General features: G+C 38.2%; 1 protein-coding gene across 5 annotated transcripts in view; it reads left to right on the forward strand.

The window, feature by feature from the left end:
- The window catches only part of TSHR (thyroid stimulating hormone receptor), a 159,506-nt gene that overhangs the window by 86,360 nt on the left and 47,023 nt on the right, over positions 1-26,123 (forward strand). For 3 of the 5 annotated variants that reach the window (XM_040477915.1, XM_040477913.1, XM_040477917.1), the window contains exons 3-4: positions 606-677; positions 5,715-5,789. The exons of 1 other annotated variant lie outside the window; for it this stretch is intronic. In XM_040477915.1, the coding sequence (XP_040333849.1) occupies positions 606-677; positions 5,715-5,789 (147 nt within the window). The remainder of the gene's footprint in view (positions 1-605; positions 678-5,714; positions 5,790-26,123) is intronic. One more of the 5 variants, XM_040477914.1, reaches the window with a different exon arrangement.

The following is a 26,123-nucleotide window of genomic DNA, read 5'->3' on the forward strand; positions in this document are numbered from 1 at the left end:
GAAAAGTCACAACCTTTAACTTGCATATGCAACAAAGATGCTACAAGCCTGAGAATTAGCTCCTTGTCAGCCAGTTATTTCCACACTGCAGCAAGTAGATGATAAGATCAAGGTAATGGTTGAAGAGACTTTTGGTTGGGCAAAAAGATTGTAACCATACCACTATTTTTCATCTTTAAGATATATCAAATAGATTTAATCCTCTTAATGTGTTCTTAATATATGTTCCAATGGCATTCCAAGACATTTCCATTGACATGTGCCTGATATGAATTCAGTAGTCGTACAGAACATGAATATGGTATATTGCCCTCCAGTTAATAATTTGAATATGATGTCACACAAGGTATACGAGTTTACCACAAATTCAAAGATGACATTTGAAGTTTTATTTTCTGCATTTGACTCTCACTCTCAGTTCTTGGTTTGTTGGGGGAAAACTGTATGTTTGTTTTTCCTTGAGTATTATTTTTGTTGATTATGTATGATAAAATGGATGTCATAAGGACCAGGATACCTCTCATAATGTATTGCTTATAATTAAGGTGACTTATTAGAAAAATCCAATGATTAAAACTCTAATTGTGTAACTGTTATCTTCATAGGAAATTTATAGAGACTCATCTGAAAACCATTCCCAGTCGTGCATTTTCAAATCTGCCCAATATTTCCAGGATGTAAGTCACTTTTTTAATATAAAGAGAAGTTTGCAACTGTGCCAGCCATGTTATTTTCTAAATGTGTTCTATCAAGAAAAATACTTGTTATACATTGTATCTGCATAAAACAATGATATTTGTATTTCCAATGTACTTGAAAAGTATATGTAAAAGATGTTTATTTGATTTTGCTACATCTCCAATCCCGAATTCATAATTTCTTAAACCTACTGCAAAATTAAATTCATTTGATCTTGACAATTTAATAATTCTCAACATATTTTAATGTATCTTGGGATGCGACAGAGTGTTAGCTGGGAATCTCTCCCATACACACACTGTCTAGTCCATCTCTCCTAGCTACGGGTTCTTGATTCACTTTTTACCAGGACAAATGTTTACATTTTGTCAGAAATGTGCTAATGATTTCAGACTTCTCTCATTAAAAAAAAAAACAAAAAAAACCCCACAAAAATAATTCTAAACCTTAGAAAACTGAATTGTTATGCACTCAAGAGTAAGGATAAAAAGGACTTCCATGTTGAGTTGACAAAGAGTATAACTGTATATGAAATAAACCAGGGCCTTATTTCGTTTAATGGATTCTGACAAGCCACAAAGATAATTCAGGTACACCAAATGACAATACAACCAGGAGCAACCTGTGTGGGTTTTGGCTCAATTGATTCATTTCATGACCATTTATCGAGTGTCTGTTGTGTCATTTCAGGGGCATTTGACATTTTTAGTTGATACAACTAGAAAGGAGGGTGCTACTGGCATTGAATGGATAGAGGCGAAGGATCTGCTGAACACCCGACAAGGCACAGGATATCCTCCCACAACAATTTTCTAGTCCAAAATGTCAACAGGGCTGAGGCTGAGAAACCATTCCAACTATGTATCTCTGCAGTCTTTGATTTCCTGAACAGCCCTTCTATTTTCAAATTCTTGTCTCCTTTGATTTCCTTGATATTGTTCTCTCATCCTTCTTTTTAACATCTTACCTGAGCTACTCTTCCTCATCCTCACTCTCCTCTCCTAACTTCCTATTTCATTTCATTCAGTTCCTTCAATATCAGTTCATTCTTCTTTTGTCCCAGTTCCTTCATACCCTCTTCTCCTTGAGTGGACACTCCCATTCCTTTGGCTTCACTGTTACCCAATACAGTTAGTTCCTAAATGAGTATCTCTAGCCCTGACTTGTTGCTACAATTCAGGCCTGAATTAAAGCTTCTTCCCAAGTATGATCACCTTGATGTCCCACAGTCACTTCAAACAGCATAGCCAAAATAAACTCATCTTCCTGCTAAACCGTTCCTTCTTCTCCGTTTAACAGCACCAGCGTTTAGTGGCCTAGAAGTTAAACAACTTGAAATACCCTTCTCATCTTCTTATATAATTGCTTATTTGGTGTCTCTGCTTGGATGTCCCAATAGCTTGACCATTACTTTATTCATTCATTCAACAAATATTTATCGGGCCCTACTCTGTGCCTGGCACTTCGCTAAATGCTTCACATATGACATCTGACAAAACTCATGGAGTTTCCACTTTCCTTCCTAAGAGATATACTATGGTGTAGTCAGTTAGAGTGCTGTGTAACTCATATAAGAAGCATCTTACCTAGATGGAGAGTGTGGTCATAGAGGGCTTCCTAGAGGAAAGGACACCTAACTTGTGATCTGGGGGGGAAATAAGTAGAAAGATAGTTCCAAGAAGAAGGGGAAAGCTGCGCTGTTGGTTAAATTAAAATAAACTTGTTGAGGCTGAAGCTTAAGTGGGAAGAAGGGCAGTAGAGAGAAATGAAACTGGGGAATAAGCAAGTTCAAGGCCTTGTGAACCACGTAAAGGAATTTGAAATCTTCCCTAAGGTCCAAGCCACTAAATGGTTATCAGGATGGAAGTGGCAGATCAGGTGTGTTAGAAACATTCGCTTGTTCTGTGGAAAGGGAGTCAAATGGAGTAAGACTGGAGACAGGAAACTTGTGAGGATGTTGCTGCAGTGTCCCTGGGGCAGAGGGGATGGGGAACTGAATGCTAATGGTTGAGGGGAAATAAAGAAAAAGTGGCCAGGTTTGAGAAATAAATAAGAGAACTAACAAACTCAAAAGTTGATTGATTTGGAGGTGGGAAGAGATGGAGAATTTCATCCAAGTGTCTGACCAGGAATATACTCTGGTTTCTCTTCAGATCGTATAAATCTTTCCCCTTTTACTAAAGATTACCAAGTGTCTGACCAGGAAACCTGTGTGGTTGATGAGCATATTTGCTGAGATAGAGAAGTTTTGTGCGAATTTGCTGTGGAGAATCGAGGAGACAGTTAGGAGTTCGTTTGGGGCATATGGCATTTGAGTTACCTTTGAGGCATCAAGCAAGCTATGGGTCCAGCAGGTAATCAGGACATAGACATGATTTTTCCTTCATTCTAGGCAGATGTAATTGGGACCAGTGAAGGGCATCATTGGAGAGGGATAGGCTAAAGAGAATGAAGAACAAACAATTTGGGGGTCCCTGAGAAGGCAAGAACAGATGGGATCCAAATAAAGGGATTGACTTGGTACAAGAAAATTGTCATCTTTTACATTGTAACAAGAAAGTAGTAGCAAGAGATGAAGCCATGCAGGTGATTAATAGGCTTATTGGTGGAGAATTCAAGGAATTCTCATCTCAAGCTTTCAATCTTTTCTACAAGTTATTAAAAGATTATCTGCTAATTATTGAGGGTGAAGTTAGGAGAGTTAGAAATTTGAGAAGGTTTGAAATAAAAGTGGTGGACAATAAAAGAGGGAGGGTTGGCTGAGATATACAGGACATCCAGGCAGATCTGAAGGTCCTGTTAAGACTTCCTCTGTGGAGAATATGCTGAATTCTCTAGTCTGGGTTAAATGTTTCCTGAAGCACATCAGAGCACTTATCACTGTATATGCTAATCTCATTTATGTACCTATATCACCCATTACTATTAGTTCCTTGAAGCTGGGGAACAGGTCTGTTTTGTCAATGCCCACTTACTGACACAGAGTATATATTCAATAGATATTTGTTGAATGAAAACATGCAGAGATACATAAGTAATAGTTAAAGGTCTTGTCTGCCTAGGGGGCAAGAGAGAAAACATTTGGGCAATCCTGGATAGGTTTGTACTGGTTCAGTACAAATTTCCACCTATTATTCATGCATAATTATTAATAGCACCCTGTGTAACTCACAAAAATATCCTAGTTTGGATGATAAATGATATGGTCACCCTAGTGATTACATAAGACTTACATGCTAAGAAGAAATTTGAGGAAGAGATGGGATCTGATTTTTCCTGTTTATAAAAAAGGGATAAGCAAGCAGAGAATCACATCTTTCATCCCAGTGAATAAATGGTTCCTACATCTTGTCTTCCCAATTGAGCCATAAGAGCCCTTTAAGGATGTATCATTCAGTTGGAGAAACTGGAACTTCTTATGACGTGGACAGAATGACCATTCTAGTAACCCTTTGAGAAAGCTTCACACTTCTAAACTAAGAAACTCAGGAGAAAATTCAGAGCAATAGGTATGATATAAAGTTAGGAAAACAAGTTTGTAGCTTTCAAAATTCATCTTTTCCTTCAAATGGCACAGCTTCATCCATTATAAATCTCTGCAGATCTCTACACACACATACACACACAAAAAAATAATCTTTTCAATGTCTTCCATTGCTCCTTCCATATTAAAAATATATTTGGATTAAAATAATTTATGTAATGTTATCTACAAGTGGCAATGGCTTGGGTGACCTGATAAATCAAAGGATAATTATTTAGAGAATAGATAAAACAAAAAGTACAGGACCATTAGAACATTCCCAATGACGTGATAAAAACTCAAATAGAACAGAGTTCCTTTTATAAACATTGTATTAATGAAAACATTTTACTGGCAGATTTAATTCAAAATTTAGAGATAGATTTTTTTTTAAATAAAAGTATTTGCACATCATCCCTCATAAACTCTGATTTAGTTATCCTGGATCGAGTCTTAGACATATGTATCTTTTAAGAGCCTCCCAGGTAGTTTAGCTGAATGGCCAGGGTTGAGAATCTCTGTTATAACAACAGGTGGACACCATCTATTAATATTTAATTTTCCCATATATAGAGATACCTCTCAATAAAAAGCAATCACTGAGTTTGGCTGCGTTAGTCATTCTTATAACAAGATGGAATTTATGGAGGCTATTTGAAACAGTATTCCTTAGGTATTCTTGACAAGTTGTACTTAGAAGTTTCTCTTTTCCCTTTTATAATAATTAAAGCCTTTATTTGAGTTATCCTTTGCTTACAAAGTTCCAGAAAAGTCTTGAATTTTCAGATTAATAAAAATAAAGAAGTCTTGAGTAGACATGTAGTCACTACCCTATGGAATGTTCCCCTAGAGAATTATAAATTTCTCATCTTCTTTGAGACTCTATTTCTAATCCCATGCAGTTACACTGTTAAAAATGCCTCTTTTTTATTATTGTGTTCTTTTCTAATTTCTTTCATTTTCTGCTATTTTGAGTAATTCACCGTTTATTCATTACCTTAACACATATTCACTGAGGGTCTACTACATGCCAGGCACTATGACAGACACTCAAAATTCAAAGGCCACACAAAGCAGACACTGTTCTCCATTTCAGAGAATGTACAGCCTAATCAGACAATATCCAAACAATTAGAAAGTTGTACTGTGATAATTAATGAAAGGAGAAGTTCTTGGTGCAATAAGGGATACTTAAGGGAAATTTTACCTAATCGGGAAATTCAGGAAAAGCTTCTGCAGGAAGTGTCATTTAAATGAAACCTTAGGGATGAATAGGACCTAATGAATTGGGAAGCTTTCAGGTATCACAGGATTTGAAAAAAGTATAACTAATTGGAGCATAATTAGGGAGAAATCATGGAGGTTATACATGTTGTCTGATCTGGGAAGCCCCTGACAAAGAAGTTTTAACAAAATCAATATGTTTGAAGTATGTTTGGCATTCACAACCCTACTAACTTTCTACTTTGCATTATATTTTTATGATATTCAGCTATTTGTCAATAGATGCAACTCTGCAGCGACTGGAATCACATTCCTTCTACAATTTGAGTAAAATGACTCACATGTAAGTACAATGAAAAGTGCAGCACAGACCCCACCATAGCCAGTCTTGATTGATAATTCTGGGCTCCAAATGGCTGTTAACAGCTGGGTGTTCGACCATGGTTCAAAACTTCTGTGTCTGATTAAATTCTTGACTTGTTCTCACAGTTTGTTAATCCATCCAAAATCCCATTTCCATGGTTGAAAGGTAAAGTCAAAACTAGAAGTTCTCTTCTCAAATTGTCATTTCATTCTATTACTAGTATGTCAGCAGATTTCATTGGTGTGGATATCAGTGAGTCAATACATATTTACTGACTACTAACTGGATTCCAGGCCTGTGCAAGATTCTGTATATCTAACATTTTTCCTCAGTTAGGAAAACATAGAAGAGAAATGTAGCTTCATGAGATTAGAACAGGAGTCAGGATACAAACTCTGGCCTTAGAGTTGATTATAATTGGCTTGGAACCCTGGCTTCTCTGTCTACCCACTGTCTAACCTTGCACAATCATGTAATCTTTCCTAGCCTCACATTCCTTATTTGTAAAATAAAGCTAATAAGAGTTTTAACTTCATATGGTGAGCATACATATTGAATGAAAAAATGCATGTAAGCATTAAGCACCATGCCTACCATGTCAAAACCAGGCAGCACATTTTGTCAATAATTATTCTGTTTTTATTTCTCTAGTCCATTACAATTGATTAAAAGTTGTAAATAATCACATTACATCCTTCTAGGCAGCCACTTAATTTTATGAAATACTATGAAATATTAACTCTTTCCTTGAAGAAACAAAAATACCTATTTTCTATAAATACCTAGTATGTTCTAGACATTATGATAAACGTTCTATGTTCTATATTTAAGGTTCAAAAAAACAACCTTATTAAGTAGATATTATTTTTTTATTATTTATATAAGGAAAACATAAATTCATAAAGGATAAATATGTTTTCCTTAGTCACTCAGTTACTAAAGGATCAGAGCAGAATCTTTACACCATAAATAACTTACTGGAAAATTCTTTCCCTATGCACTGCATTTTGCTGTCTTCAAGAACACTGGGGCTCAGAATGTTGCTTTTAGCTATGGTAGGCAAGCTTCCATCAGATCAATCATTACTCTGAAAGTAACTAGAGAAGCAAATCCTCAAAACAACATTCGATTGTTTTCCTCTTGAGGTGTTCTGTGAATTGTAATCAACAACTGAGAGGCTCCGACTGAACAGAAGAGTAGGCAATATCATAGGGCTAGTGAATCAAAGATTGGAGTTCAGGACTTATGAAGGAGGGCTCCTCAGTAAACTAACATCCCAAGATTTCAGCTGGGATCCCTAAACAGCTTCATCACAGAAGTATGGAAAATAGATCAACTCTCACAAAGACTAATGCCTGGCTTTGAATCAACAAAAAATAACAAGGCACAGAAAAAAACAAAACAAGAACATATGGGGAAAAAAAGCAGGAGAAGAAAACAAACAACAGAAAATGAGAGGAATTTCAAATGTTAGAGTTTTGGAGTTATTAGGCACAGATCTTTAATTAATAACTATAATTAATATATTCAAAATTTTAAAGACTAGAGAATTTCAAAATAGAATTAGAAACTATAAAAAGGATCAAATAGAAACAAGAACTTAAAAATTCAATAACTGAAATAAAATCCAAGCACGAGTTTAACAACAAATTAGACACAGCTCAAAAGAGAATCAGTAACCTGGAAGATTAAGTCAGAAAAATATATCCAACCACAGCACCTGGATGGCTCAGTCAGTTAAGCATCCAACTCTTGGTTTCAGCTCAGGTCATGATCTCATGGTTCCATGGGACTGAGTCCTACATCAGGCTCCACAATGACAGTGCAGAGCCTGCTTTGGATTCTCTGTCTCCCTCTCTGCCCCTGCCCCACCCCCCCACCTTGTGCTGTCTCTGTCTCAAAATAAAGAAATAAACTTTAAATATATTTATATTTGTATTTATCCAGGCTGAAGCATGGAGAGAAAAAGAAAATAAAAAATATATGGCACAGTAAAAAGTCTGGAATACCTGTAATTGGGTCCCAAAAAAGAAAAGAGAAAGAAGGAGAGAAGCAATATTTAAAGAGAATTTTCTAAAATTCATAAAGGATGTCAAGTCACAGATATAATTACCACAAACCCCAACAGGATAAATACAAAGAAAACACATCAAGGCACGTCATGGTAAAGGTATTAAAAACCAAAGACGATGTGAAAATCACTAAAAGCAGCCAAAGGGGGAAAAACACATATACACTTTCAAAGAAGTAGAAACAGGATTGATAGTTGATCATTCATTCAACAGAAATGATACAGTCTATAAAAGCAATAGAAAGATACCTACGATAAGGATAACAACAAAATTAACAATGGTAAATATCTGCCAATTTCTTCGAAATTGAAGGCAAAAGAAAGACATTTCAAGCAAACAAAAGTTCTTCATATGAAGAACCTACTAAAGGGAATTTTAAGGTTAAAGGAAAATAATGCCAAATAGTTGCCCAGAAGTACAGAAGGAAATGAAAAGCAAGCAATACAAAAGGTAAATATAAATGACACTGGACTGCACAAAACTAAACAAAAAATATTTTTCTGGGTTTAAAATACAGGCAATTCTTGGGGCTCAGTAGGTTAAGCATCTGACTGGCTCAGGTCATGATCTCACAGTTTGTGGGTTCGAGTCCTGCATTGGGCTCTGTGCTGACAGCTCAGAGCCTGCTTCAGACTCTGTGTCTCCCCCTCTCTCTGCCCCTTCCCCACTCACATTCTGTCTCTCTCTCTCTCTCTCTCTCTCAAAAATAAGTAAACATTTAAAAAAATTTAGGGGCGCCTGGGTGGCTCAGTCGGTTAAGTGTCCAGCTTCAGCTCAGGTCATGATCTCACAGTTTGTGAGTTCAAGCCCCGCATCAGGCTCTGTGCTGACAGCTCAGAGCCTGGAGCCTGCTTCAGATTCTGCGTCTCCCTCTCTCTCTGCCCCTCCCATGCTCGCACTCTGTCTCTCTCTCTCTCTCAAAAATAAATAAACACTAGAAATATTTTAAATAAATAAATAAATAAATGAATAAATAAATAAATAAATTTAAAAACACAGGCAATTCTTGTGCTGCATGATGGGTGTAGGATCATAAAACTGCATGCTGAAATTATGCAAAGTGATCTTAATAATCAATGAAAAAATTAGGATTGTTTTGTGACTTTTAAAAGTGTTTATCAAAACAGTAAAATCTCCTTTACTGTTGGTTATAAACGTATAGGGAAGGAAAAATAGTACACTGATACTTATTTAGCACACTGTAATTTTAAACTTTAAAATTAAAGTTTACAATTAAAATGTTTTATTTCTTTGTAAAAAAAAAAAACCAAGAGTAGTTTGAACAGTACATGCCTTTTTCTCTTTGCTATGTAACTTACTAGAACATCACGTCAATGTCTTGGCAAATTGTCATTCTTCTTCCTAGGTCTGGATCAGTTTCCAATATTTAATTCTCTGCTCTTTCAATGTCATAAAATATTTCTTACAGTTCTTTTAATTGAATTTTGTTTTTTTAATCAGCATCTTTTCTTTTGGGGCATTTTCATCCTTTCATTCACAACCATTTTGCTCAGTAATGTCAATAATTTGCCCTCACAAATTTCCTGTGATTGAATATCTAGAGTCTCTCAAATAGTGGATGTATCAACATTCACACGCTCAGCTATTTCTTCTATGACTCCATTTACATTCAATTCAAATTTCACTTCCAGCATTATTACATTTTGTTTCTCTGCTGCACTTTTATCTCTGCCGGTCAGTTCCCTCTTTCAATTATCCACTTTTGCAAAATGTCATATGGGTTTACCACTGGAAGGCAAGGAGCCAATACAGCTGCACAGTGTTACTGTTTATAGATGAACTGGATAACAGATGCTCAGTGACTGATGACCAATGACTTTGAAAGAAGTGTAACTGGTCACCTATAATGATACACATCTGTTATGTACATAGTGATGCATAGACTGAAGAGCTGGCAGCAAAGTTTTGTGCAATTATTCACACAATATATTATGATAGCCAAAATTTGAACCATGTGGTCGGGACCAGATATTATTTAAATTTAACTAAATAATGGTAACTGAATATTATGCATATTGGAACCATGCAAAGCAAGGACTAACTATATCCACAGAATTAAAATACACAATAGCAAATAAAGAATGGGAGGGTTATAAATGGTGTTAAATTGTTCTAAGGTCCAGGACACCTGGGCGCCTCAGTCGGTTAAGCGTCCGACTTCAGCTCAGATTATGATCTCACGGTTCATGAGTTCAAGCCCTGTGTGGGGCTCTGTGCTGACAGCCTGGAGCCTGTTTCAGATTCTGTGTCTCCCTCCCTCTCTCTCTCTCTCTCTCTCTCTCTCTCTCTCTGCCCCTCCCCCACTCATGCTCTTTCTGTCTCTCTCTCTCAAAAATAAATAAACATTAAAAAAATTTTTAATTGTTCTAAGGTCCTTGAATTGTATGAGAAATGGTAACAGTACTAACTTGTATTAGACTTTTTTTTTAATGTTTTTATTTATTTTTGAAGGAGAGAGAGAGACAGAGCATGAGCAGGGGAGGAGCAGAGAGAGAGGGAGACACAGAATCCGAAGCAGGCTCCAGACTCAGACCTGTCAGCACAAAGCCTGTCGTGGGGCTCTAACCCACGAACTGCAAGATCATGACCTGAGCCGAGGTCAGATGCTTGACCAACTGAGCCACCCAGGCACCCCTTGTGTTAGACTTTTATAAATAATGAATACATGTTTTAATCCATTGGGCAACAACTAAAATAATTGTAAAAGAATGGATAACTAACAAGCTAATAGTCGTGAGGAACAGAATAATAAAAATAATTAATACAAAAAAGAGCAAGAAATTAGAATAAAGAACTTCTGCAACAAATAGATTTAACCCCAAGTAATATTTATATTAACTGTGTTAAATGTAAAAGGACTTACTATTCTAGTTAAAATACAAAGATTGCCAGATAGGTTAATAAAACTAAAAATTCAATAGTATGCTGCTTACAAGGGACATACTTTAAACACAATGATATAAAAAGACTGAAAGTGTAAGGATAAAAATATTAACATGCAAACAATAACTAAGAGAAAATTGATATAAATATACCAATATATGTTGACCATGAAGTCTTCCTGTATATAAAAAGGGAAATTGTATTATGATAAAAAGAATTACTATAGACAGATATAATGATTCTAAATTTGAATATCTGTAAGGGCATAGCTTCAAACCATGTAAAAGCAGAAATGTATAGAACTGAAAAAAAAATAGATAATCCACAATCATAGTGGGGATTTGTTTTAATAGGGTTTTATCTTACAGACTATGCATACCAAAAACGTAATACTGATAAGAAATTAATAAGGTTTGAAGAACATCATTTGCAAACTTAAGCTTACTGACTTGTATAAAATATTGTACCCAACAATTGCAGAGTACATATTCTTTCTTTTCAAGGACACATGTAATATTTATTAAAATTGACCACATGCAGGGGTGCCTGTGTGGCTCAGTTGGTGGAGCATGTGACTCTTTATCTTAGGGTCTTAAGTTCAAGCTCCACATTGGGTGTAGAGTTTACTTAATTAAAAAAAATTTTTTTTTTTTAAAATTGACCATATGCAGAGCCATGAAAGCAAGTCTCAATAGCTTACAAAAAATTAAAATCAAGTGTGTTCTCTGACTAATAAAAAATGCACTTCTAAATAACCATGGGTCAAAGAAGAAATCACAGTAGACACTAGGAAGCAATTTTAACTTAAGTGACAATAAAAATATGACAAATCAGGGGCGCCTGGGTGGCGCAGTCGGTTAAGCGTCCGACTTCAGCCAGGTCACGATCTCGCAGTCCGTGAGTTCGAGCCCCGCGTCAGGCTCTGGGCTGATGGCTCGGAGACTGGAGCCTGCTTCCGATTCTGTGTCTCCCTCTCTCTGCCCCTCCCCCGTTCATGCTCTGGCTCTCTCTGTCCCAAAAATAAAAAAAAATAAAAAAAAAATATGACAAATCAAAACCCATGAGATGCAGTTAAAGTCATAGTTAAAGAAAATGTACGGCTTTAAAAAGACAGATTAAAAATGAAGGCTGACGATAAATTACGTATTTTACGTATCTAGCACAAGAAATTTACAGAGGAACAGCAAATTGAAACTAAAGAAAGTACAATATCCAAGAGAACTGAGAATCTAGGTCAGTAAGAACAACGGCTTAAATTCAAAACCAAATCTCCAGACTCCAAATATAACGCTCCCTTATTATACCATTTTGATTCTCTGCCCCTCTCCAAAAAAAATCAAAGAAATTAATTTGTGACAAAGCTCCATATACATCCTGCAGCTCTTAAAAGCAACTGTTTTGTTTTTATTGTGGCCTTTTCCTCATAAAGATTCTAGTAGTTAACATTTCTCTTAGAAATATGCATTTTCTCCCTCTGAGGGAAAGTGTTAACTTTGAGGAGGAAAGAAAACTATTAAATACAAAAACTAAAAGGAGGATGAGTTTAGAAATGGATTTTTAAAAGGATATCTCTCTTATGTATATGAGGTCTTAAGAGTCTAACATCTTAGAAAATAGGAGAATAAAACATCTTGCCTTTCTCCAGATCTGCCTAATACATATCTGCAAATGATTTTCGTTGGCACAAAGGAAAAGGATAGTGAAGACTTTTGGGCTCCTACCACCCAAATGCTTAATGCCTTTAGTTTGTAATCATTTATTAAGAAATGACTATAAACAAAGCATTATACTACTTGCATGAGAAAAACAGAGCTAAAGAATCCCTCTCCCTCCCTCCAAGAATTGAGATAGGAAAGCATGAAACAAAATATCAATACAGAGGGGCGCCTGGGTGGCTCAGTAGGTTAAACAGCGACTTGGGCTCAGGTCACGACCTCACCACTTCTGAATCTGAGCCCTGCATGGGCCTCTGGGCTAACAGCACAGAGTCCAGAGCCTGCTTCAGATTCTGTGTCCCTCTCTCTCTGCCCCTCCCCCGCTCATGCTGTGTCTCTCTCAAATATAAATAAACATTAAAAAAAATTGTTTTTAAGATATCAATAAAGAATGATTTGTTTCATCTATAAACAGCATAGCACCATCAGCCAAACCTCCCTAGGACTCTTGAGCAGAGAACTGAAGCCCTCTGATTTATTTAGGAAACAGAGCCCTTCATCAAGTTGGATTTGCTACAATATAGATACTGAAGTGTAGATGGCAAATGTCAGTGCATATTGTCAACACTTACTCAAAGGCCTCAGTAAGAACATTAGCAGTTAAAGAACATAATGTTACTCTGTTTCATGGATGTCTTTCCTCAGCTGCCCTCTTCCTCCCTTTCGGCTGTGTGATTTGGTAAATAGGCTGTATGGAAGGACTCACAGCCCATCATCCCCACTTCTAAACGTCCTTTCATTACTTTTTCAAATGTCTCTGCTAATGCACTACATTACTCCTCTGAGCTCACTTCCCACTTCATGCTTAGACTGTACTCTGTGGTAGGAATTGCAATGCTAGAAAATACGCACTAAAATTGTTGGTGACCTAGATCTGGCATTCCAAAGATAAAAAGCTACCTATTCATTCAACAAATAGTTACGTTTAACCCTGTGCTAAAGTTATGCTAAATTACATCTTAGCTATACACAGGATTCAAAACAGTGGATCATTCTTTTTTATTTTATTTGAGAGAGAACAAGCGAAGGAGAGGGGCAGAGAGAGAGGGAGAGGGGGAGAGGGGGAGAGGAGGAGGGAGGGAGAGAGAGAGAGAATCTCAAGCAGGCTCCATGTTCAATGTAGAGCCCAATGTGGGGCTCGATCCCATCACCCTGGGTCATGACTTGAGCCAAAATCAAGAGTCGGGAGCTCAACCAACTGAGCCACCCAGGTACCCCTCATTATGTTCTTACCTAAACCCTCCTCCCTTGGCCTCTGTGATCCCACACTCCTGGTCATCCTCTACCATGATGGCCAGTCTTTCTCATTCTCCTTTCCTGGTTCGTTATACTTCCACACTTTTAAACACTGGAGTTCCACGTGGCCAAGTGCTGTGTCTTCTTCTCTTCTTACTCTGTGATTCTCCCCCATGTGACCTTATCCAACTATTCTCAGATTGACATAACTGGTCCAGGCCTCTCTTTTTATTCTTGGGCCATTTACCTTTTGGTCTCCTTGACATCTCCTCTCAGATGTCTCACATGTATGTCACTCCTTAAATGCCCCAAATGAAATCTACCTCTTCCTCCAAAATCCACCACTCCTACGGTATTTGCTGAGGCAGTACATGGCACTTACATTCATCTTATTGCAAATTCCAGATACCTGAGGGGTATCACTATACTTTCTTTCCACATCACCCCCCTCTAATCCTTCACCACATACTGTTAATTCTACTACTCTAATATATAAAAAGTATACCCTTTACTCTCCACTGCCATGACCCTTGCTCAAGCCATCATAATTTCTTGCTTGGGATACAGTAATTTCATAGCTTAACTAATCTTGCCTTTTTGGGACCCCTCTAATTCATTTCTGCACAATAGCCAGAGTGATTTTGCTCTTAAGATAAATCCACGGTTTTCAAAGGAAACTTCCAGGCCCAGGACTGCAGCTGGCCCCTGCCCACATCTGTCTCCTCATCTCACTCCATTCCTGTGAACCTGTGTTCTTTAATTCCTTGGACAGTCCAAGATCTTCCCCACCTGAAGACTTTCAAATGCTTTTGCCTGTGTCTACCAAGTTCTTTAATCTCGGTCTCTGCCCATTTAACTCTACTGATTATTTATTTTCTCTTCCTGAATATTACTTAGACATACCTGGATCCTACCCACCCACCCCCCACCTACATTATTCTCCTTGTGAATCCATCATTGAATCCTCTACAGAACTTATTAAAATTTGTGATTATACAAATGTGTGATAATAGTTTCCACAAGGCAGTGTGTTTTATGTGCCAATCACCTACATCAAACTACAAAGAAACTATCAGATTAAAGCCCCCAAAAGGAACAAGTGGATATATACTGAACACACTCTTTTAAAATAATGAATTGAAAGAGGTCAGTCTGAATTAATAAAAAATCTAATTGATAGAACATTTGGTATATGTGTGTACTGACATATGTTTAGAAAATGTACTATCTCCCAACACTATGCTAAATGTTCAACACTTCACTTAATCTTTGCACTTCTAAGTAGCTACTATAATTTTATAGTAAGAAAATTGAGTTCAATAACTTTATGTATTTATATATATAATATATTTTATATAATTGGACCTTGCTTTTATATCCAGTCTGACAATCTCTGCCTTTCAGTTGGAGTAGTTGGTCCATTACATTTACTTCAGTTATTGATATAGTTGAAGTCTGCCATTTTCAATTATTTTCTATTTATCTTCTTTGTTCCTTTATTCCTCCTTTGGCTTCTTTTGGATTAATCAGTTTGTCTTTGCTTTTGGTTTTTAATATTTTATTCTACCTTTTAACTTTTTAGCTCTTTGTAATATTTTTTGTGGTTATTCAAGGGATTACAAAATACATCCTTCATTTAACATAGTCCATCAAGAAGGCTTATCATACCAATGCCCATGACATGTAAGAAACTTAAAATTATTACTGCATTTACCTCTTCCCATCTTCAGTGATATTTTTGCCACATATTTTATTTCTATATATGTTATAAATTCCATAATACATTACTATATTTTTTAAAGAGTTGATTGACTTGTAAAGAATTTAAGTGAAACTAGTCTCTTATATATACTCACATATTTAATGTTTCCAGTGTTCATTCTTTCCATTGATTCAATCATTTCCGTAAGTTTGAAGGACTTCCTTTAGCATGTTAGTGTGGTTCTGCTGGCCACAAATTTTGTCAGCTTTCTTTATCTGAAGACACTTTTATTTTACCTTAATATTTAAAAATTATTTTCACTGGGTATAGACTTCTAACAAGGCAATCTGTTTCAGCCCTTTGAAGGTATCTTTCAATGTCTTCTGGCCTTCATTGTTTCTGATGAGTAGTCATTCCTATTCTTATCATTGTTCTCCTATAACGAACATGCCCTCTTTTTCGGGCTGCTTTTAAGGCTTTATATTCTGGGCTTTCAAAATAATATACCTAGGTGACATTGTCTTTGTATTTAACCAGCTTTTGGTTTTCTGGAATTCCTGGGCCTATGGATTTCTGGTTTTGTTCAAATTTTGAAATGTTTTTTCGGTACATCAATAGATTACGGTGTAAGTGACACCATGCATTTTCAGGCCCAGTTTCTAAGTGAACTGGCAGCTTTCACTTTAGATGCTTGGAGCCTTAAGCCACTGTGTAAACCCTGTTGAAGGCAAGACCATATGGGGAGGCTCTGAATTACTACACGGAGATGGAGAAGGGCCTAGCTGAGCCTAGCTTTCTAGCAATCACCTTCAAAGGGCCAGGCATAGAAGCACAACTATCTTGGACCTCTAGATTGATCCAGACACCAGCTAAATACCAACCAGTGATCCCAGTGGATTCCACATGAAGCAGAAGAAAAGCCCACTTTAGCAACGCTTGAAATCCTAATCCACAAAATTGTCACCCCACTTAGTTTGGGGTAATTTGTTATACGACAACAGATACCCAGAAGAGGTAGCAATTATGTATTAGTTAACAATGGGTAAAAGACATTGAAGATTTGTATAAGAAAACTACAAGAATGGCAGGTTTCTTTATAAGTTATTGAGAGTCCTAAGTGGATTTAAATCAGTTCTCCTGGGTTTTAAACTACCACTGGGGTACAGTTTGGCCCCCAAAGTATACATTTGATAAAGACTTACACCTGTAAAATGATGAAACCTGGTCACTTCTATCTTCTATTTCATGGTTTCAATTGTACACAGATTGTTGCCATTGTTCCCCCTAACAGTAGCAGCCACAATTACTGAACACCTTTTAAGGGCAAGCACTCTGCTAAAAGTGCTTCATGTATCTTCTCTCACTTAATCTCACTAAGCCTCAGTTTCCACGGCACAAACTGAAGATGGTAATACATACTTCATGGGGCTTGTGCCCTAATTTACTCCACTAAGAAATTTCAGAGTCAGAATTTGAAACCAAGAGTGTCTAGCAAAACCATCTCTCTTCAATTAAAAACAGAAATAAAGAAAAGGCTGCCATTAGAAGGATGTTTTTACTTTTATGTGGATTTTTTAAAAAATCACAATAAAAATTCTATAACTGGGTAGATAAAAATTGTGATTTATGGCAGATAATGTGATAAGATTTAATATTCACTGCTTCATTAAATTGAGTCAAGTGGATTTATTAGGGATTTCAAAAGTACCCGTCTTAGTCCTGATGATTCAATAGTCATGCAATTAATTAGCTATATGCATCATACAGGCAATTTGGAAAATCGCTTTTTTTTTAAAGTTTATTGATTTATTTTGAGAGTGGGGGTAGGGGCAGAGAGAGTGGAAGAGAGAGAATCCCAAGCAGGTTCTGTGCTGCCAACACAGAGCCCAACATGGGGTTTGATGCCTGGAACTGTGAGATCAAATCAAGTCAGACAAACTGAGCCAAAATCAAGTCAGACACTTAACTGACTGAGCCACCCAGTTGCCCCGGAAAATCACTTTTATAATGTCCTATTTCTAGTGGAAAAATCTGCTGGCACACTTACATTTTCTTCAATCAGCTTTAAAAATCTGAGGATATGGGGTGTCAGAGTGGGTGGCTCAGTCAGTTGAACGTTGGACTTCAGCTCAGGTCATGATCTCACGGGTCATGAGTTCGAGCCCTGCATAGGGCTCTCCGCCGTCAGCACATAATCCGCTTTGGATCCTCTGTTCCTCCTCTCTCTCTGCACCTCCTCCCACTCACTTTCTCTTTCAAAAATAAATAAACATTTAAAAGTAAATATAAAAATCTGAAGACTTATAAACTCTCTTTGAATTAACATCTATTATTTTTTAATTCCTCAATAAATTAAAAGGTGCATCAACATTATGAATACCACCTTTCAGTTATAGATTATTTTACCCTTAGTAATGGAATGTTAGTAGTGAAACACTTCATTGATAATTATCAAAGTAGAATAATTAAGATTTCTCTCATTGAAAAAGAATTGATAATTTGGAAAAAAAATTTTTTCTGTGAATTTATAGACTATTAGCAAAAAGTTACTGCTAGCCTAAAAATCAGGACATCAAAAGCTAAGGATCTAGTGTACACCAAGAGCTTTGACAGACTTTATACTTTTTGACCTGGTAATTCCACTGCTATAAATTTTCCCTAAAAAAATAAACAGAGGAGTGAGAAAAAGTTTACATAGAAATCCAGTTGTCTCAGAATTAATTTATAATAGTAAATTTAATAGTAATAGTAATAGTAAATAGTAATAATTTATAATAGTAAAAATTCAGGGGCATCTGGGTGGCTCAGTCGGTTGAGCATCTGACTTCAGCTCAGGTCATGATCCCACAGTCCGTGGGTTTGAGACCCACGTCGGGCTATGTGCTGACAGCTCAGAGCCTGGAGCCTGCTTCAGATTCTGTGTCTCCCTCTCTCTCTCTTCCCCTCTCCCACTCATGCTCTGTCTCTATCAAAAAAATGAATAAACGTTAAAAAAAATTTTTTTTTTTTTAAATTTGGAAACTATTCAAATGGTCAGCTAGGAGAATGGTTTAATGTGAAATAATGAGCAACCATTAGAAACCTGTTGTCAAACACTATTTAATGCCAGAGGAAATGCTTTTTACATAATGGTATTTTAAAAACACAAAACATGGGGCACCTGGGTGGCTCAGTCGGTTATGCGTCCCAACTTCAGCTCCAGTCATGATCTCATGGTTCATGAGTTCAAGCCCTTCATTGGGATGTGTGCTGACAGCTCAGGGCCTGGAGCCTGCTTCGGATTCTGTGTCTCCCTCTCTCTCTGCCCCTCCCCCACTCATGCTGTGTCTCTCTCTCTCTCTCTCTCTCACACACACACAAAAATAAACATTAAAAAATAAAGTAAAAAACCAAAAAATAAAAATTAAGGGTTCCTTCAATATGCACCAATCTTAAAATTAATACTTGATGTTAAAATACTACATGGGTGACTTATGTGATAAAAGCCTATCAGAAAATTTTACCTTAAAATTAATTTACCTAGTTGTTCGTACCAGTTTTCACCTCACTACTGTGCCGCATTTAAAGTATTTAAGGTAACAAAATTATGGCTTTGCCAATATATACACACCTTGTTTCTAAAGTAGTTAAGTAACTACTTACTCCCTCCCTATACCTCCCAGAGAATACAGTAAAGTTGCACATAATAAACGTCCAATAAAATTCCTTTAGTTTTAATGAATCTCTCTCCACTGTGCCTACTAGAGTGAACAGACCTAATCAAAGAGAAAGTGGCCTGCCTCCCACTTTTTAAAAAAAAATTTTCAGTGTTTCCTTATTTTTGAGAGAGAGAGGATGCAAGCTGGGAAGAAGCAGACAGAGAGAGGCAGAGGATCCAAAGCAGGGTCCGTGCTGTCAGCACAGAGCCAGATGAGGAGCTCAAGCCCAGGAACCGGGAGATCATGACCTGAGCCGAAGTCAGACATTTAACTGACCGAGCCACCCATGTGCCCTGTGCCTCCCACTTTTTTTGGAACTACTGCTTCTTAAAAGCAGACTAGAAAAAAATTGAAAATCAAATTGAAGTAAGAGTTGAAAAGAAGCTGGGGCCTGGCCGAGACCTAGGATTTTGGCTATTATTCACATTCGGCTTCTTGTTTTACACACATAGTTTTGCACATTATTGCATTTGTATTTCTTTCGTATTTATTTAGAGAGCAAGAGAGTGAGAGAGAGAGAGGGAGAGAGAGCACGAATGAGCTGGGGAGAGGGGCACAGGAAGAGAGAGAAGGAACCTTAATCTCCGCACTAAGCATGGAGCCTGACATGGGACTCAATCTCATAACCCTGAGATCATGGACACTTAACCGACTGAGCCACCCATGTGCCCCATGCCTCCCACTTTTTTCGGAACTACTGCTTCTTAAAAGCAGACTAGAAAAAAATTGAAAATCAAATTGAAGAGTTGAAAAGAAGCTGGGGGCTGGCCGAGAGCTAGGATTTTGTCCATTATTCACATTCAGTTTCTTGTTTTACACAGTCTTACACATTATTATATTTGTATTTATTTTTTAATTTTTAATTAATTTATTTTTTTTGAGAGAGAGAGCATGAATGAGCTGGGAAGAGGGGCCAGAGAGAGAGAGAATGAATCTTAATCTCCACACTAAGCATGGAAACTGACATGGGGCTCAATCTCATAACCTTGAGATCACGATCCTGAGATCATGGATGCTTAACTGACTGAGCCACCCAGGTGCCCCTGCATTTGTTTTTCTTAAAAGTTTAACCATCCCAGCCAGGAAAGCTTGTCTGGTCTCCAGACATCTCGTTCCAACTCAGTGTCTGTGCTCCTGCAAGTCTAAAACTGTCTCGTCTCCCGGTCTGCCGTGGTCCCCCTCTCACTTTACAGATGAAATGCCAAATCAGCTTTATTATTACCCTCAGTTTGTTTCCCAGCTTGGCATGCTTTCTACTCATGAACTAGGGAGGGGAGGGGGTGCTGAGGCTGGACAAATATCTCTAAGGCTAAGGATCACAGGCAAGTACCATGTTCTGATGCCTGGTGAGTAGTTGAGAGGGAAAGCGGGCACAGGAAAATGGAAGGAAATAAGTAGTTGGAACGTTCCTTAATAGTAGAAGGATTTAAACCTTCATTTCTCTTCCTTTTTCTCTCTCTCCCCAACCTGGGAACTCTCTTCTGTCACTTTGCTGATTTCCCATACTGTCTGGGGGTGTACTAAGTGCCTGCCTCAATGCCAGCTGTTTTGAACAAGCCAATTTCTCAGTTCTTTACTCTTATTAAGAATGAACAAATGTTTCTCCGAAGAAAAAGCCCGGAATCTAGTCAGATGATTAAGTAAACCTAATGTATGCTAAAGTATTGATCTGCTGGTTTGTGAAAACAAGGCATTCAGGGCATCACTGTTAACACAGGTCATTTAAATGCCCAGTTTATTTGAAATCCAATGAAGGGAAATGAAACAATAATGAGTATTTAAATTTCTTTTTAGTTCTGGTGGATGATCTCCTTTAAACACCATTAAAAAAATTAAAAATAAAGCAGTATTTAGGGTCACAATTCCTAGGTTAAGACCCAGGGTTGCCTCTGTGTAACAGGAGATTATGTATACCCTTGCTATACGTGTCTTCATTGTTTTGTCTGAAAAATGAGGATGATTGTTACCTGCTTCATTTAAGTCAGCTCTCCCACCCCCTCGCTGGTAGAGCTATCCTGAGTGATAAGTATACTCAGTCCCTTATTACCCTTTAAATCTCCAAGGCTGGGCTTTTGTAATCAGTGAGCTTCAAGATCCTCAAATATTTCTCTGCACATCTAAAAAGCCCCACTCCATAGAAGAGCATTCTAGAAGATTGAAGCAGCTGATCTGGCACTGGAGATATATTTTTTAAACTTTTATACAGAATATATATTCCCTTGCCTTTTTTTAATTTGAGGAGTTTTTTGTATGTTTTTTTTTTTTTTACGTTTGTTTTTAATTTTGAGAGAGACAAGCAGGGAGGGGCAGAGAGAGAGAATCTCAAGCAGGTTCAGCACAGAGCCTGACATGGGGCTCAAACTCACCAAACTGTGAGATCATGAGCTGAGCCAAAATCAAGAGTTGGACCCTTAACCAACCGAGCCACTCAGGCACCTCGTTTCATTTTTTTTAATTTTAAACATAAAAAGTGAAAATTACATATTCCTAGATTCCAGAACTATCTACCAGCGATGACCACAATTAACACTGTACTCTGTATTTAAAAAATTTTATTGATGCTTATTGTATTCATTTGGGCAGGCTAATTGCGGTAAAAAATAGACAAAAATAAAACTACGTTAACAGCCCTAAGATAAGCGTAGGCTATTACTTGCTCCTGGGACAGTCCTGGGTGGAGGAGAAGGTGGGCAGTCAGCCAGGGACCCAGGCCACTGAGCTGGGGACACCGCCATCTCCAGCTTTTGTTCAGACTCACTCTGGGGTCCTCTCTATTCCAACCTGCTGTGCCGCAATGGCATACATGTTTTCTTTCTGTTGGTGTCCCCAGCTTCCCGGCAACATAGTCGCCTCCTGCACTGTTTGGCTGAAATTGCGCTTAACGCAAAATTGTGTGATTCAGGTTCACTCTCCCAGGCATGCTTGGAACTCATTCAAATTCGGACTCCTCCTTCACCCTCTTCCTCTTATCAGAGGTTCAAGAGTGCTTACCTCCACTCCTCTCTGCTTTCTGTCTTTGAAAAGGTTATGCCAGCTGCATTCGCTTCTCACATCTGTCTCCATTAGCTAAGCTGGCAGTTCGTGCCCCTCCCCCTTCTGTGCTGCAGCAGGGTTTTTATTTTTTCTAGTTTTGAGGTATAATTGACATGTAACACTGTGTAAGGTGAAAGTGTACAATGTGTTGATTTGATGCATTCGTATACTGCAAAATTATTACCACCATAGCATTAGCTAACACATCCATCCTGTCATATAATTGCCATTTCTTTTTTGTGGTGAGGACATTTAAGATCTCTCTTAGCAACTTTCAAGTACATTAGCATGCTGTACATTAGATCCCCAGAATTTGTTAATCTGATAAATACATATACGCTTTGACCAGTATCTCCCCATCTCCCCGTCCTTCCCCAGCCCCTGGTGAGCACCACTGTAGTCCCTATTTCTCTGAGTTTGGCTTTTCTATTTTTATTTTTTAAGTTTATTTATTTTTGAGAGAGAGAGAGAGAGAAAACAAGCGGGAGAGGGGCAGAGAGAGAGGAGACAGAGAATCCCAAGCAGGCTCCGTGCTGTCAGCGCAGAGCCCAACAGGGGACTTGATGTCATGAACCTGGAGATCATGACCTGAGCCAAAATCAAGGAGTCAGACGCTTAATAGATGCAACTACCCAGGTGCCCTGGAATTTGGCTTTTTTAGATTCCACATATAAGTGAAGTCATACAGTATCTATTTATCTTTCTCTCAGCAAAGATTTTATTTTTTTTTTAAGTCACTTATGAGCATGATCAGCTATCTTCTTACCTCAGAAAGTGGCTTCTTTTCCTTGATGTTTTCTTGAGGTAACTCTTGTCTGTCTGTCCTTTTTTGTACTCTTAGATTTCCCCTAAGAAATCCACCTCCTTTGTCTCTCCCCACCTCTCCTTGCAGCCTCTCCCACCGCTTTCTGCCCTTAGAGCCGTCAGGTAGCTTCAGCCTCATTTAATTAGCTGGAACCCACAGCAGTTTCTCCTTTCTCTAGCCACTACCCCTAAAGCGGCTTCAGCTGGCTGGCTGCCTTGCACTGTGGCTCTCTCTTGGGGCACTCACCCAAGTGCGGCTTGTTCAACAGTACTCTCTCATGGAGCAGCTTTCCAGACTGCAAACCACACTCAGACAGTTTGCAAACTCTCCTAACTCATTTACATCTGACTGACAGCAGTTCGAACCCTTCTCCCCAAAAGGAAAGCTCTGACAAGGAGTTTATTGCTCACCAGAGAGAGAGAGAGAGAGAAAGAGAGAGAGAGCACTTCCACATGGAAGCATCTAAAGTATCTTTAGAGGGACACGTGGGACAACTATGAGATTGTGCAATGTGGTAGCCAAGTATCCCAGTTTACCCAGGGCGGGCAGAGCTCCAGAAATAGAGGGCTTTTAGTTTCAAACCAGGACAAAATTTTATATGTACTTAAAAGTGGGCCTTTCTGGGGGCACCTGCGTGGCTCGGTCGGTTAAACCTCCACCTCTTGATTTTGGTTCAGAACATGATCTCATGGTTAGTGTGTTAAAGCCCTGCATTGGGCTCCGTGCTGGCAGTGCACAGCCTTCTTTGGATTCTGTCTCTCTCTCCCTCTCTCTGCCCCTCCCCAACTCACACACTCTCTCTCTCAAATAAATAAACTTTAAAACAAATAATAAATAAAGTGGTTCTTTCCTGGGCATTTCGGTGGCTCAGCTGAGCATCTCACTTTGGCTCAAGTTATGATCCTGCGGTTCCGTGAGTTCGAGCCCCACATCAGGCTCACTGCTGTCAGGGCAGAGCCCTGCTTCAGATGCTCTGTCCTCCTCTCTCTGCCCCTCCCCCTCTTGTGCTTTCTCAAAAATAAACAAACATTTGAAAATAAATAAATAGAGGCACCTGGGTGGCTCAGTAATTTAAGCCTCTGCCTTCAGCTCAGGTCATAATCTCATGGTTCATGAGTTCAAGCCCCACGTCGGGCTCTGCACTGAGTGCAGAGCCTGCCTGGGATTCTTTCTCTCTCTCTCTCTGCCCCTCCCCCACTTGTGCTTGCTCTCTCTCTCTCTCTCTCTCTCTCTCAGAGTGAATAAACTTAAAATTTTTTAAAATAAATAAAGTGGTTCTTTCCATGTAGGATCAGGATCTTGATTTGGGGGTGAGGGGTTCCAAGAGTCTTGGGATATAAACTATTGATGCTTTCTGTTGAAGCACTGATGTGTCTTTCAAGAAGTTCCAGTAATGAGCAATAACATTATCTGTCTCTGCAAAATTTATGCTAATGAATACAATGGACCAGTAAGTTTATCTTAATAAGACAGTGAGCTGAGGTGGGGTGAGGGGATGGGTAGATGGTTTCTGTTCTCAGAGTTAATTCTATCCTCTCTTTCCCAAGATGTGTCTCATACTCAACATCCTTCGTGAAATATCAAACCTAGTGTTTTGTTGTTGTTATTGTTGTTGTTTTTAAATTTGTGTGAACATTGCATCACCTCCAACCTCAAGTCTCTGATGTCTGTTCTAGCTTTCAGTCCATTCAGGAGCATAACATAGTAAAACTATTGTTCACAGAGCCTTCACTGTGTGCTCGGCTACATGTCCAACCCCTCACAGACATTATTTAATTTTCACAAGAGTCTTCTTAAAAATGTGCTATTATTATCCCTATTTTATAGATGAGGAAACTATGGCTCAAAGAGGTCAAGACACTTGTCCAAGGTCATGTAGCCAGAAAGAAGAGGCAGAGTCAACAGTTGATCTGAGTTCCACCTGAGTACTCAGCAATAAGAAGGAGCAAAGCACTGACATATGCTGTGATGTGTATGACCCTCACAGACGGCATGCTAAGTGAAAGAAGCCAGATGCAGAAGACTACATATGTATAATTCATTTATATGAAACATCCAGATAGGGCAAATTTAGAGGTAGAAAGCAGATCAGTGGTTCCTAGCCATGGAGGACGGGGTGGGAATTAACTACAAATGGGCATGCAATCACTTTTGTCCTTGACAGAAATTGACAGAAGTATTCTAAAACTGGGGTATAATGGTGGCTGCACAATTGTATAAATTTGCTACAAATTACCTAACTGTATACCTGCTATATGTGAATTTTATGAAAATTCTTCCTCTGTAAAACTGTTAAGAAAAAGTCCAGGCCAGATGCTAGGTTGTGACTCTCTACCAGTGGTTGTTCTAGTTGTTACTTCTAGTTGTTTCTATCAACAAGTGGATGCACATTCCTTTAGGTGCCTTAGGTGCCATTCCCTAGGGGAAAGGATACAGGTCTTACTGGGTTCTTCTGTCCTCTTCATATAAGCATAGGGAGTGACTATAAACTCTTTCAACCAATACACATGTGTTGAATACAGTTAATTTTGCCAATGAGAACCTATTTCTAACAGTCAGGAATTTCACTAATGCTAACTATTCATTTTGATTGGCATGTATATAAACCTTACTATGTGAGTTACAGACATACATGATATCACACATGTGCTGAAGTCTTAAATTACTGATATAGAAAAATAAACTCAAGTGAACTGCTGAGACACTACAACCATGACCTCTGAAGTAGCAACTGACAGAAGGAAGCTCTCTGCTCTTATTGCCTTGCTGTCATCCATCATTTAGTCTGTTCAACTTCCCAACCCAAGGCCAGGATATGTGTGCTATTAAGAATAAAGATATCTGTCCTCAACGGCCATTGGAGGGGCTTTTCTTTTCTATTTAAATATAAAAAATTTGGTGGGGGCAGGGGAAGGATATGAGACTGCAGTTAAGAGAAAGGTCACCCATAAATTCAGATGGACTGAAACTAAGCCAATGATGGGGAGGTCTGAATAGTTATTGTGTCCCTGGGAGGAGCCAGGAGGAGCTTGTTGTTGATGGGGCTGATTCCTGGCAGAGACAGTTCCTGGGGCACCACGTAAATGTGTATTCTTCTCATGAACATTTGTTAACTCTGATTCGTATTGCTTTATCTTTGACAAGGACA

The sequence above is a fragment of the Herpailurus yagouaroundi genome, unplaced genomic scaffold (assembly GCF_014898765.1).
Source record: "Herpailurus yagouaroundi ecotype Mexico unplaced genomic scaffold, PumYag 141, whole genome shotgun sequence".
Taxonomy (NCBI): Eukaryota; Metazoa; Chordata; class Mammalia; order Carnivora; family Felidae; genus Herpailurus; species Herpailurus yagouaroundi.